At 40.1% G+C, this 13,617-nt stretch overlaps 1 protein-coding gene across 1 annotated transcript in view; it reads right to left on the minus strand.

Moving 5' to 3' along the window:
• Positions 1-13,617, minus strand: part of usp4 (ubiquitin specific peptidase 4 (proto-oncogene)) — a 45,556-nt gene that overhangs the window by 7,713 nt on the left and 24,226 nt on the right. Inside the window, exons 16-19 of the mRNA XM_039770933.1 lie at positions 11,195-11,458; positions 10,460-10,530; positions 9,828-9,943; positions 7,458-7,607 (exon numbers count right to left, since the gene is read on the minus strand). Of these exons, the coding sequence (XP_039626867.1) occupies positions 7,458-7,607; positions 9,828-9,943; positions 10,460-10,530; positions 11,195-11,458 (601 nt within the window). The remainder of the gene's footprint in view (positions 1-7,457; positions 7,608-9,827; positions 9,944-10,459; positions 10,531-11,194; positions 11,459-13,617) is intronic.

Genomic DNA, 13,617 nt, shown 5'->3' on the forward strand with positions numbered 1-13,617 from the left:
GCAAGTGAGGCCTGCAGTTCTTTAGACGTTGTCCTGGGGTCTTTGTGACCTCTCGGATGAGTCGTCTCTGCGCTCTTGGGGTAATTTTGGTCGGCAAGCCACTCCTGGGAAGGTTCACCACTGTTCCATGTTTTTGCCATTTGTGGATAATGGCTCTCACTGTGGTTCACTGGAGTCCCAAAGCTTTAGAAATGGCTTTATAACCTTTACCAGACTGATAGATCTCAATTACTTCTGTTCTCATTTGTTCCTGAATTTCTTTGGATCTTGGCATGATGTCTAGCTTTTGAGGTGCTTTTGGTCTACTTCTCTGTGTCAGGCAGCTCCTATTGAAGTGATTTCTTGATTGAAACAGGTGTGGCAGTAATCAGGCCTGGGGGTGGCTATGGAAATTTAACTCAGGTGTGATACACCACAGTTAGGTTATTTTTTAACAAGGGGGCAATTACTTTTTCACACAGGGCCATGTAGGTTTGGATTTTTTTTCTCCCTAAATAATAAAAACCATCATTTAAAAACTGCATTTTGTGTTTACTTGTGTTATATTTGACTAATGGTTAAATGTGTTTGATGATCAGAAACATTTTGTGTGACAAAATGCAAAAGACTAAGAAATCAGGAAGGGGCAAATAGTTTTGCACACCACTGTATATCAAAATACCCGCCCCTTGCAGCGGAGAAGTAGTGTGTTAAAGAAGTAATGAAAAGAAAAGGAAACATTTTAATAATAACGTAACATGATTGACATTGTCATGAGTGTTGCTGTCATATATATGCCTGCCTAAATAAGTCACCCTCGCTTTGCTCTTACTTTATTTACCGTTCATTTAATCACGGCTAGTGGCGGAAAAATTATAAAATGGAAGGAGGATGGCTTTACCAAAACAATTATTGATGGCGAATCGATTATTCATAAAGCTTGAATTGGTGATGTTTTTCTGTGTTAACCTCATATTTTTTCATACTTCTTCTCAAACTAAGGTGGTGCGAGGGTAAAATGAATCGGGATGCGCTGATCAGTGTAATCGGTGTACCAGGAAATCATGCATTGACAAAAGCTCCCTGTGCTTGTAATGCAAAGTGTGATTAAATGCATTATTTTTAACGCGTTATGGAGCACATGCATCGAAGCTTCTCAGCTGTGCTTGTGCTAAGAAAAGGAAAGATTTTAAAAATAACGTAACACGATTGTCAATGTGACCTTTTGTAAGTAGTGCCTGGAGGATTCAGTGTGTTCAAACTCTATAGAGACAGCGTGTGTATTAACTTGTGGATTTTTCTGTGAGTATTTGGTGGCAGTCTGACCAAGTTGCTTCGGAAGACGGCGTTAGCTGCAGAGCTCAGCTCAGAGCGAAATGAGATGAATGGGAGGGGAGATGATGACGTGACTCCCCACCCCTTAACTGTCAATCCCCCACAAACACAGTCTCGGAATTTGCATAAGCACACCCCTTCACCTACAATTTTAACTTAGTTACAAAGTGATCAAAACTCGTTTATATCCTCGTCCTCTCATTAAACTTGTATCCCGCATTACCTGTGGGCATGTGAAACGCCAGCGGTAGCCTGTCTATGAACTTAATTTAAAGTTTAGGTTTACATCGTGCTTTGTTTCCGAAGTAGCAGAACTCATGAATATGGTAGTATATGTCACTCGCTCGCTTCTTATTGTTTCGCTGCCTTCTCAATTATATAATGCATGTTTTCTTAAGGGCTTTTTTGGTGGTCTTCCTGGTTTTCTACGCACTGCGTTGACAGTCAGTCAGTCAGTCAGAGGCGTGATGATGTCACACGAAACTCCGCCCCCCCACGTCATTGCCAGCTCAACTCCATTACAGTTAATGGAGAAAAATACCTTCCAGTTATGACCATTAGGCGTAGAATTTCGAAATGAAACCTGCCCAACTTTTGTAAGTAAGCTGTAAGGAATGAGCCTGCCAAATTTCAGCCTTCTACCTACACGGGAAGTTGGAGAATTAGTGATGAGTGAGTGAGTGAGTGAGTGAGTGAGGGCTTTGCCTTTTATTAGTATAGATATATATATAAAAATAAAAAAAAAGATCCATCATTTCTTTTGGCTATGCAGCTGCTGTGGTTGAAAATGAAGGTAAAGGCTCCCGGGGCAAAGAAAACAAAAATGTCCGCCAGCAGATATGTGCTCTGAGCAACAAGTGAATGTCACCTGAAAGGGGGTGAGGAAAGACACGAGGGAGCACTGCAGTACAAGGGAGTCCCACAGAGGAGCAGTAAGTGTCAATGGTGGGTCACACGCACATGCCAATCATCTGATATTCACTTAAGTCAAGAGTAAAACCCGCAATCATCACTAGAAACTGGTCAGTTAACAATAATCCAGTGAATTGTTTCGTCTTTACGTTCAGCATTTAGGCAAACATATTAAGTGGGCTGTTTCTGTTCTAACAAAGCAACACTGGGAGGACTGTACAACATTCAATCCAAGTTTATTTAAATGGATATATTCAGCAGCCGTTTCTATCAGTAATTTAAAAACTGCAAGTGCACAGTAACATTGGTTCGCTGTTGGTATCACTGAGTCTAATTCAATACACTTTATAAATTGCTCTTAAGTTAACAACAGATCCTACAATATAAGCAATGGCCTCTCAAGTGACCCTGTCAAAGCTTCGAACCTCTGATCTTTAGTTTTACGGCCAACATATTAATAAATCTTTACTGCCCAAGATGACACGGAGATCCTCAAGATCTTACTTTCTCCTTGCACACATCTCAGCGATGCTTTCCTCCTCTAAAGTGTCACACCACAAACTATCTGCAGATATTCCTTAGGTCTGAAAAGGCTAAGAACTCCGTCTTACTTTCTCGATATATGCCATCCATGGGCATGTATGGGGGCAAAGTTAACCTTTCAACAGACCTGAACACTTCATGAATCCCAGAAGATCCTTTCTGTGTGTCCGGACCGAGTCTGTGGATCAGACAACACAAACTAATCACTTTGGCACACTCAGTAGCACTGTCAAATGCTAGAAGCTTTTTGATTCAAAGCAACATTCCATCACTAGGAATATTGTTGGCACCCATTTGTGCCCCCTACTTGGCACAACTGGGAGTGGCAAATTTAAAACACACCCTGAAGTGATTTGCAGCGGACAATTCGCTACTGATGGGCTGGCCCACCGCCTGAGGTATTCTGCTGGATTCACGGTCACGGAGCATCACCCATGATGCAGTGCTGTGTGTCTCCACTAGGGGTGTCGGGAGCTGGACTGAATTTAATGCGCAGCGACACCCGCGCGCACACGGAGGTTATGTGTTGTTTTTGTGTTTCATGTTATCTGAGTATTACAGTCCAAAGACATGCACGTTAGGTGGATTGGCGATTCTAAATTGGCCCTAGTGTCTGCTGGCTTGGTGTGTGCGTGTGTGTCCTGCGGTGGGTTGGTTCCTTCCTTGTGCCCTGTGTTGGCTGGGATTGGCTCCAGCAGACCCCCGTGACCCTGTGTTCGGATTCAGTGGGTTGGAAAATGGATGGATGATTATTTTAGTCATAATTTGTTCTTTAAAACTGAAATGTACTCTAAACTAATTTAACTACACTAAACTGAAAAGCATTTGGAGACAAAGTGTGTTGTGATTCAGGAGTAGAGAATGGCAGCTCAATACACCATAGTACATACACTGCGGTATAATTGGACAAAAACCAAAAGGTTTATTCTTCAACCCTAATCATTTTTGTCAGAATAAATGTTTGCTTCAGATATGAGAAGAATCTGCAGGTTAATAAGTAAATAGTACAATAAAGAAAACCAGTGCAGCGCTCACAGGGATCACCCAGAACAAGGATCACAAAACTGGGTCTGAGCATCTTAACTCTCACGAGACGCTGCACATTTCCATTCACTTCAGGAGCAGATAAGGCAGAAGGTCCTAAGCAGGATCACTGAATGCCCCCACAGAAGATCATAGACAATTGATTTTCCCCTCCACAGTAAATTCATTTTTTCCATCAGTATTTTTGCCAGATTGTTTCTAAGGCCAGACAACATGTATGTATGTGTTACTCGTTTTGTGTTTTAAAGTCAAGCTTATATTTAATTTACCACAGCTGCATCTCGTTTTTCCTGCCAGTGCCACCATTTTGTGATTTGATACCATGACATGGTAAGTTGCTGCGAGAGAAGTGGCATCGATTGTCACAACGTCATTAATGTGACGCTTTATAAGCTGGCACTGCCCGATTAGCCAAGATTGTGGATATAACCTAGAAAGAAAAAGAGCGTCCTTCTGCCTGTAAATTTGACTGGGGACTTCGTGCTCTGTTCCTGACATATTGGCTTTGGCCATGCAGTCATTTTGCCTTTCTGGTTTTCACCTCGGCTCATTTTCTCTTTCCAGAGGATCATCTCTTCATTATTTTTACCGTGTCTTTTTGCTTGATAAACTCCCATCTATTGGCGGAACATTGCCCTTCACAGAGACACAAAAACGTAAATACATGTAAATTACCAGGTCACTTTCTACAGTCCGATATTAAGTAATGCAGTGTACTATTTTATAAAAGTGCTAAATAAGCCAACTGTTCATCATGGAGTCTGGTGATAAGCTAGTGAGAAAACTTGTTCAGACTTAACCGTAGGCCAACAGTCGATCAAAAAAGTAACTTTCATAAATATTATTGCCTTGGGCACAAGAAAAATGACCAGGCCACATCACTTAATTATTAACACATCCAACTGGACAGTTAAATAAATGAATCTTTTATGTGTTATTTAGAAAAGGGCAAAGTCCATCATACACCAACAGGGCACATTAAGAGGACTTTGGCCACCTTGGATCTCTTTACTCCTTTGGCGTAATTACATTTATTGGCTTTAGCAGTGGAACAAATGAAAAGGTGATAGTGAAATACACTTCAGTAATAATACTTTTACATTTGTAATACTACTTGTCCTCCAAACACATGCGGCTGAAATCCAACACCGTTCATTTTTCAATGTATTATTCATTAGACTCTTCAATACGCAAACTAAAGACGTGCTCACCTCGTGTTGTAGTGCTGCATTTAATCACAGGACCTTACGGTTCGAGTCCTGGTGACTAAACTGATTTAAGAGCCAAATTAAAGAAGTCATAAAGAGAGGAGTGAAGATACACAATAAAGGGGCAGTGAGATAACAATCCAAAATGTGCCAACACAAATTTAAGTTGCTCAAATTGTTCTTCTTCAATGCATGTCGAAGTGCCAACCAAAAGAAATGAAGACTACTGCAAATCATGAAGCAACTGCCAGCTTTGGTAAGGCTGAAAACAGATGCATTCATTTGCCAGTGTGGACACCAAGATAAACTAATGGCAATACCACCATGTAGCAGATACCGATGAGTGGTCCGTAACTTGGGTGTGACATTGAAAGACCAAAAAAGAATCCATTTTAATTAAGCAAAACGTTCTGGAGTGCAGATTTCTTCAAGAGCCTTGTAAGTGGCCTCAGACTACTTCTCTTGAGCACTGACAATCACAAACTCTTTAATAAAGAGTCAGACTGTAATAAATCCATGGCTTGCAACCGAGTTACCCAAAATTCCTCATATGAGGAGCATAGCGTGGATCAAAGGCACGGCTATGAAATCCTTTACGGTCACAGAGGCTTTTCAACACTTTAAGCACAGATGGTGAAAATACGAAATGTGTACTAAATGTGTAAATACTAAGGTGTGATCTGAACACAGACAATGAATAAATCTTGAAATATTCCTGGCCGTACTTCCTTTCTGAACAAACTTTATAGGAAGCTGATCCTGGGAACTTCTGACATTGGCAAGGAAGCCAAGTCCTTGGAGATGTAAGCAGCAGCAGTGAAGTACTACGTCATTGGGCCAGCAGCAGATGTACACAGCTGAAACGAGCCAGCATCGACTGCTATGAGTGGTGGAAGTATCAGCTAGTGGGGAACACAAACAAAACTTTGAGCTATCTACTCATGCTTTACATTTATTTTTATTTCTGATTTGAATGACAGCAAGCTCAGCAGTTAAAAGATTTAATCAAAATGCAGTCAAACCATTAAAGAATGGTGAAAACTGATTCCTTTAATTGTGAATTTCCATTTTATTTGGGACATTTCTCACCCTGTCTGTCTGTCTGTCTGTCTGTCCCCTGGTCATTTCTGTACAGCTGCTGACTTGGCACAAGATTTCTGTCATACATGTCGAACCACTGCTCTGGTCACAGAAGTTAGCTGCTGGGGTCTGAGAAGGTCAAAAGTGGATACAACTTTACAAAGAAACACACAACCCAAATACTGTGATAGCAGCACTCTTGGCAGTGCTAAACCACTATATCGTAAAACTAGTTCAAAAAAAGCTGAGTGAAGATGGCACATGTGTTGGCAGCTGGTAACTCTGTGGCTGTACACTGCTCTGAATGGCCGTTTCTTTGTGCTCAGTCTTGTACTTTGGCTACAGGGCCCTTCTCTTTACTGTCCTAATTATGATAATCTCACTTTGTGATTTCTGCAATGGGCAAAAACTACTTGTCTCATACTGCCGTATTTCGTAAATGAAGAATTTAACACTTTTCAAAATCATTTCTACATGTACAGATGTAGAAATTTATTTCCGAGATACTGAATTTGGGACTTTCATTAGTTGTCAGTTATAATCATCATTTGAAATACATCAGTCTGTGTGTAATGAATGAATGTAATACACAAGTTTCACTTTTTGAATGGAATTACTGAAATAAATCAACTTTGTCATGATATTCTAATTTTATGACCGGCACCTGTAAAAAATAAAGAATATGAATAAATGTACACAAATAATCCAAACTCCTAGACAGATCGAGCCTACTGGGTGCAAAACAGGAACAAGCCCTGGACAGACTGCCAGTCTATCACAGGCCACGCTCGCGGTCACAAACACACACACACACACACACACACACACACACACACACGCTCGTCCTCAGACACTCCGATGGATTCAATTCAGAATCCTTATCAACAAAACATCCATACTTAAGATTTAGGAGGAACTTCATTTTAACAAGTGCTAATGGAAAGAAAAAAAAAATCTAACTGACCAACAAGTCTCCTGTTCTAAACTGTACACATAACGGACTACTCAAAGAACCAACGTGTTAAACAGTTTGATAATTGACCCCTCTTTCAACATATAAATAAGTACACAAGCAACAATTCTCTAATGACAGAAGTAAACAGGACGAATGCCCAGATTCTGGCCAGATTCCGACAATGGCAAAAGGAGTCCCAATGTCGGGCAGGACAGAAATTCTGCCTGGCGAGTTACGTAGCAATTAATTGGCTTGCTGTTGTTTGCGTTGACGTCATTTTTTTTGAGAAAGTCTGTGAGATTGCAGGCTTGGAAAGACCAATCATGACTCCAAAACTGTTCATGTGCTCAAGTAATTGAAGACAGACTAGAAATCAATTTTATAAGTTGTGGTGGTCTTACCTGATAGGGAAATCAACAACTGTATCCAGCTTGTCTCTCCAGCAGCGGTTGTATGAGAAGCGTTTTAGATGAACTACTAAAATTCGTGGAAGAGACCAAAGATCAAACTTCTTTGTGGCCTGCTGGTGCTTTTTGCAGTTAGGACAATACCTGAAAACAAGAAAGTATTAAGAGCATATGTAATAAATGCAGGTGCAGTATGCAGGAAGGTTTACTCAGTTGCCGGTTTTGACAAAGCTTGTGTAACAGTTACACGTCTTTGATCTCCGCTGATCCCTTAAATAATATAAAGGAGCAAAGTCCTGTGCAGGTACCAAGCTATTGGGGTTCACACGTGCCTAGTGGGGTTTTGTCAGACAGCAGCAGGTACACAAATAAGTGACCTTTCCACAGATGGAGTTTCTGTGGTCTGGCATGAGCAGCAGTCCATATTATAACAGCAGAAACTATAAGAAGCAACTGTGCTGTGGCCACCTTAAGATTTCTCATAACGGGCCAAGAAAGGAGCAGAGAGCTAATAAAGTGTGAGAGGAGGATGCAAGACGAATGTTCCAAATCACTTGTGCACTCACTTAAGGTTCAACTACTGTGAAATGCTGTCTAAACTCTAAAGAAAAAGAAATTCAAATCGGTTATTGAGGAATTGATTATTTGTGAATCCAAAAAGGTATTTAAAAATCCAATATTCAGTAATCAACAAATTAAACAAGCAATTAAACAAGAGCATGTAAGCTTTTTAGGAAGTTAAAAGTTACATAATGGCTCTACCTCTGGCTGATACATGTCAGAAATTTGCTTTCAAAAGCAGAGTAGCAAGTATCATGTTACTAGCAGTTAAAGAAAGCAACCTTATCCCACTTTGAACTAAGAAATAAATGATGTTTATAAGGTGCTCTATTACGTGAGTTGTATCAAATATTTTTAATACAAAATACAGCAGGACTGTACATTGCAAGTACTTTCACTGCATGGATAAAACGTTAGGTTGTGTGTATCTGCAAGTTCAAGGAGTGTTTAACATGGCAGGGGGTTTTACATTAGAGCAGTTTAGGTCACTTTTTTATTTATAAATAGGTTTACTGCTCGACATTAAGTTGTACACAAATCCTTTGTAAAAGAAATAGCTCACAAATTTTCAAGATTCATTAGGAGATCTGCTGAACAGATGCAAAGTAAAACAGATCTAATAATCCATAAGTGAACTGCATACCAATCAGAGCGTTATTACTGCGATCACAAAATGACTGGACGTTCCAAACTCCGACTACCTCAGACACGACTTCACATGTCAAATCTACAAGCAGCAGCTTTCAGCACAAGGCTAGTAAATAGAAATGAAACTTGTTTGTGTTATTATTTCATGACCTTGATTACGTGTCACTCCATTAACTGTCAGGGCAAAAAACAAAAACAAGGCCACATTTTGCACACCAGCGTCGCGCCCTTCCTACAGCCGTACAACACGCTGGGAGCTCTGCACATTGGAACAACTCTCCCTTCTGCCAGCACCACACATCATGCAGCATTTTGAAATCACAGAGTCCGTTACATACAGTACCTTCAGCTTTAACGGTGTTTCGTCGCTTTTCCCTTTTGTTAGAATTAAACTACTTGCATTGTTACAGCCAATAAACACAAGCATGTGGTGTTGGAATTGTCACAAAAAATTGAAATTATTAAACATTTACGAAACGGCAAAAGAGCTTCGAGTATTGATTCAATTTACAGAGTAGGAAGAACAACAGTGATGCCGACAAAATTGAAAACCGTATTGAAAAGGGAGACCACTGACTGCATTAACGTTTATGTTCTGCATTGCAGTTTTCTTTTTAAATTCTGTTATATTATGTTTTTTTAACATACTGTGACGTGCGGGCAGCTAGAGATGTGCAGTGAGGGAGCAGAAAGGACAGAATGCAGTGTACGTGATAGGACTGGGTTAAGGGGCAGAGAGGGACAGGAATTGTTAGGAAGGTGCGGTGGAAGGAGGTGTTGAGTAGACACTCAGGAGTGTTTGTGGTACACAAACACACAGAATGCGAGTGGCAGGAGATGATTATTAATAGGGAAAGCGTTCTGTTATTGGTTTAGAGGTGTCCTCTGTAACCCAGATGATGCCGTATAAGACATGGCACTGTTTGATATGGAATGAATAAACTCCATGAGTTTTATTTGATTATTATGATGGGCATTACAATATTATATAAATGAATTAATTTTGTTAAAACTGTATTTTGTACATAAATAAGACTATTTGCTAAACTAATCTACTGTATATCATTTGAAAAGCAGCTGTTCTCTTATCTGCCACAGCCTCGGTCCTGACCCCTGACAGATAATCGAGGTTTTACGTTTTAAAATCCAACTTACCACGGATCATGCTCTCCCAGTGTCTCCATGGTTGTGAACAACTCTATGCAATCTCTTAGAGCTACCGTGGCCTTCTTTTTTTGATTCTGTAACATGCTTTCATGCTTCTCATATGCCTACAAGAAGCACAACATAAAACCAGTAAGCTTAACACAAGGGACACTACACAAAACAAAGCGTACCGCAGACTGACTGACATAACATTTATGCACACTAGACATAGTGTATCTACCGTGCCAAAAGAAATATTTACCCCTAATATTGATATTGATGTAATATTTTAAATTTTATTACAATACAACTTTGAATCACACTGACGACTAGAGAAAGACTCACTGATGTCAAAGTGAAAACAGATCTAAATAAATTACAGATATCTACAAAACACAGCAGCCACACAATCTATAAGGACATATTCGATCAACCAAGACCAGGACTATCACCTTTCATTAAAATACTTGCCTGCATTCACTTCACACTAACAGTCTTGGGAAGGTGGCATGTGGGTTGCCAGGAAACCCCAATTACTGCTCTCCTCAGGTGGCACGCTTGTACTGAAACTTGTTTTGAGTCAATGTCATAAACCCAAACTCAATAAAGCTAATGATCTACGCATTCAAGTATTGACTTACTTCCGCTTCGTGGTCATCATAACACAACCGTTTAGTCTCAGAATCCCAATCAATTGCAACTGTGGAATGTGCTGTTGAGAGACAACAATGAGGCAGAAGATATCAAAGCTAAACGTACAGCTACACACAATGTGAAACAGTGGGCACTCCTCCATTATCAATGTGACATGGCAGTTAATGAGAAGTCAAGAAACACAGCCATTAGACAATTGTCAGTTGAGACTTCTGCCCAGCTTCGTAATTCTCAAGTTCAGGGATTTTTATATGTAAACAATTACTTCCTTCTGAAGAAAACATATTGAGCATAACTTGCAACATACTGTGCAAGAGAGAATTAAAGCCTCCATTCAGCGAGTCCCCTTCCAGAGCCAGACTGTAGTAGTAAAGCAGCAGAAGGAAACAAACGGCATCGCTTTACAGATAGTCAGCAGCCTTGGCAAGAATGTAGGAAGGTATCTGGATGAGACATGGAGACAGCTTAGCTATTAGCTAAACAAACAAGCCTGATGGACTGAATTGTCTCCTTTCATTTGTCAAATAGTTTCTGTTCTTATGACTCATATTTTACGAAGCAGGGGGAGTGTGACAAAAATCTGAAATTAGTAAAATAATCCTTCCAAGGAATACAAACTAAAACGAATGCTAGAAAGCAGACACTTAAGAGTCCTTGTCATCTTAAATGTCATTTCAAACCACTTTGGTACTGATCACCCAGTCTTCCCCACAGATACCTACCGTTCAGTTTGAGAACAGTACCATCATTGGACAGAGGACTAATTTCAGAAGTACCATACGAATTGACCACACTGAACGAGAAGAGTTTTGTTCCACAGTTCCCAGATTTGGCCTGCTGCTTGGACGCATTTTCCGTCAGCCCATTCTCCAGGTCTTCATTTTCATCCTCCCCAACAGACCCTTCTGAATAGCTGTTTTCTGGCTCCAAAGAAATCTCCTGGTCTGTCCTAGAGTCTTCCTGATGATCCATTTCTTCATCTTCTCCTGTGAAGCACATTGTAAAGTTGAATGAAACATAATATGATGACGGCTAATTACTGCTGGTCAGTAGTTGATGTTACTGTACACTTTTTGGAATGAACAAAAGTAGAAACTGGCAACAATCACCATTTCAGACAAGAAAAGAATTCTACAAATGCTAATCAGATCACAAAAGAATTTGCATTATGAAATACTTGATTAATGACATTAAAGCTGAACTCGAGAACACTAAGAAAAAGCAAGGGGCATATTCTTGTTGTTTGGTGTCTAATGATGGAGTCCAACAATACATCTAGCCAGAGTTCAGGCCTCATAGGTCTATAAACTGAACTCATTTTTAACGAAGATGACGACTTCTAGAAACTTCTGAATTTTGAAAGTCCATTTTATTTACAGGATTACATGAAAATGATTCACAAAAGGCCCTTCACATCAAACTGAGACAACAGAAAGCAAACAATTGTAAAATACAATGAGCAGGATGGAGAAATTCTGCATCACAGCAGTCCGCATCAACAAAAAACAAAATAAAATAAAGTGCGACTTAACTTTAAGGGGACAACTGAAGCAAAAAACAAGTTAAAATGGAAATGCATATATAAAAATCAGAACTAAAGGCCTGTTGACAACATGCAGTACTAAGTTGAAAAACGAATTACCAGGATGCAATTCATGTGTGAATGTTCCAGGTGGCACAATGGGAATGAGCAGCTCTATGAAGTGCAGGTGTGCACAGCGCTCTAAACATACAACTCCGTCAAGTAAAATCCTTCCCTTAAAACCAAGAGAGCTTCTACTACCTGTGACAGGCGCCAAGGACACCTTTGACATTAAAGTTACATGGCATTATCATTAGTGGTCAAAATGTGGAAATACTGCAGGAAAGGTCAAAGTGCCAAACGTCACAGTTGACTTTAATCAAATTACTAATTTATATTGTGCTCCTCACAAGTGCTATCAGCCAGGAAAGACTCCTGCGGTTCAGCTCTCATGGCCCTGTAAGAAAGAAAATGGCTATAAAAATCAGTTTATTACTACGCAGTCCCATTTTATTAAAGTACTCATTAATAAATGAGCAGAGAACCACTACTCCTCAATCACTAACGTACCAATTGCTTTTCCAAAATGCTCCATTCCTGACTTCAAAGCAGTGCTTACTGTCTCACTGAAGGTTATGATGCTTTAAATAAAAATTTACAATGAAGATTTGAGGAAAACCAAACACTGGAAGCTAAGACCCTTTGAGCAGGTGGCAATACTACTGTCGTCGCAGGACTCTGCCATGCCGCTCTACGCCACCTTGTGGATGGAAAGGGCATTGCAGCGCAAGCTGACAGTAAGAGCTCAAGTGGATGACACTCGGCCCATTGCAAATGCTATCTATTGTAAATACAGACACCGGGGGTTGTTTTCAGTGTTAAGTTTTTAATTTAATAACATTCCTAACAAGCAACAAAAATATATTCATTCACCTCACCTCCAGTAACAAGAGAATATGTGAAAGTTTAAGGGCTATTATTGACACGTACCAACAACAGTGAAATTCTTACATGTGCTAAACAACAAGTATAACTTGAATGCCAGGATGTATAGCCAGTTGTGCTGGGCCTCAGGTGGCATCCTTTCAACGCTTTGCCTGGTTAAGGGGTACTGGCTTACAGTTTTACACTTAGAATTCAAAGCAGATGCCACGAATAACAACAGCATTTAGTAATTTCTTTGCAACCACCCCTGGCAAATAATGAGAAAATTTTCAATCCATCATCATCTGAAACTTAAAGCAACACTGATCCTAAACACAAAGGCAAAGACCTAAAGCAAGTCAATATTTTACGACTAGGGATGGCCAAGTGATGTGTATATAAGACTTCATAGGCGGTGGGTGTGAGGAGTCCCAACGTAAAACCACCCACTGAACACATCTTTTCTGCTTTTGTAGGAAACGGCTCTAGGGTTAGGAAACTACTGCCACACATGCACAGTCTGAAAATTCTAGTCAATTCACGGGACAGAAAAAGAACATTAAATTACAGTTCAGTTGTTCAGCTGCTCACCTACCTTTGCAAGGTTTTAATGACTGGAACTGCTGCTACGTCTGTAGGGTCGTCTCTCTGCATAATGTGGATTTACTTACGCGCTCGGGGAGTTTCAAAGGTTAATAA

The sequence above is a fragment of the Polypterus senegalus genome, chromosome 12 (assembly GCF_016835505.1).
Source record: "Polypterus senegalus isolate Bchr_013 chromosome 12, ASM1683550v1, whole genome shotgun sequence".
NCBI lineage: Eukaryota > Metazoa > Chordata > Cladistia > Polypteriformes > Polypteridae > Polypterus > Polypterus senegalus.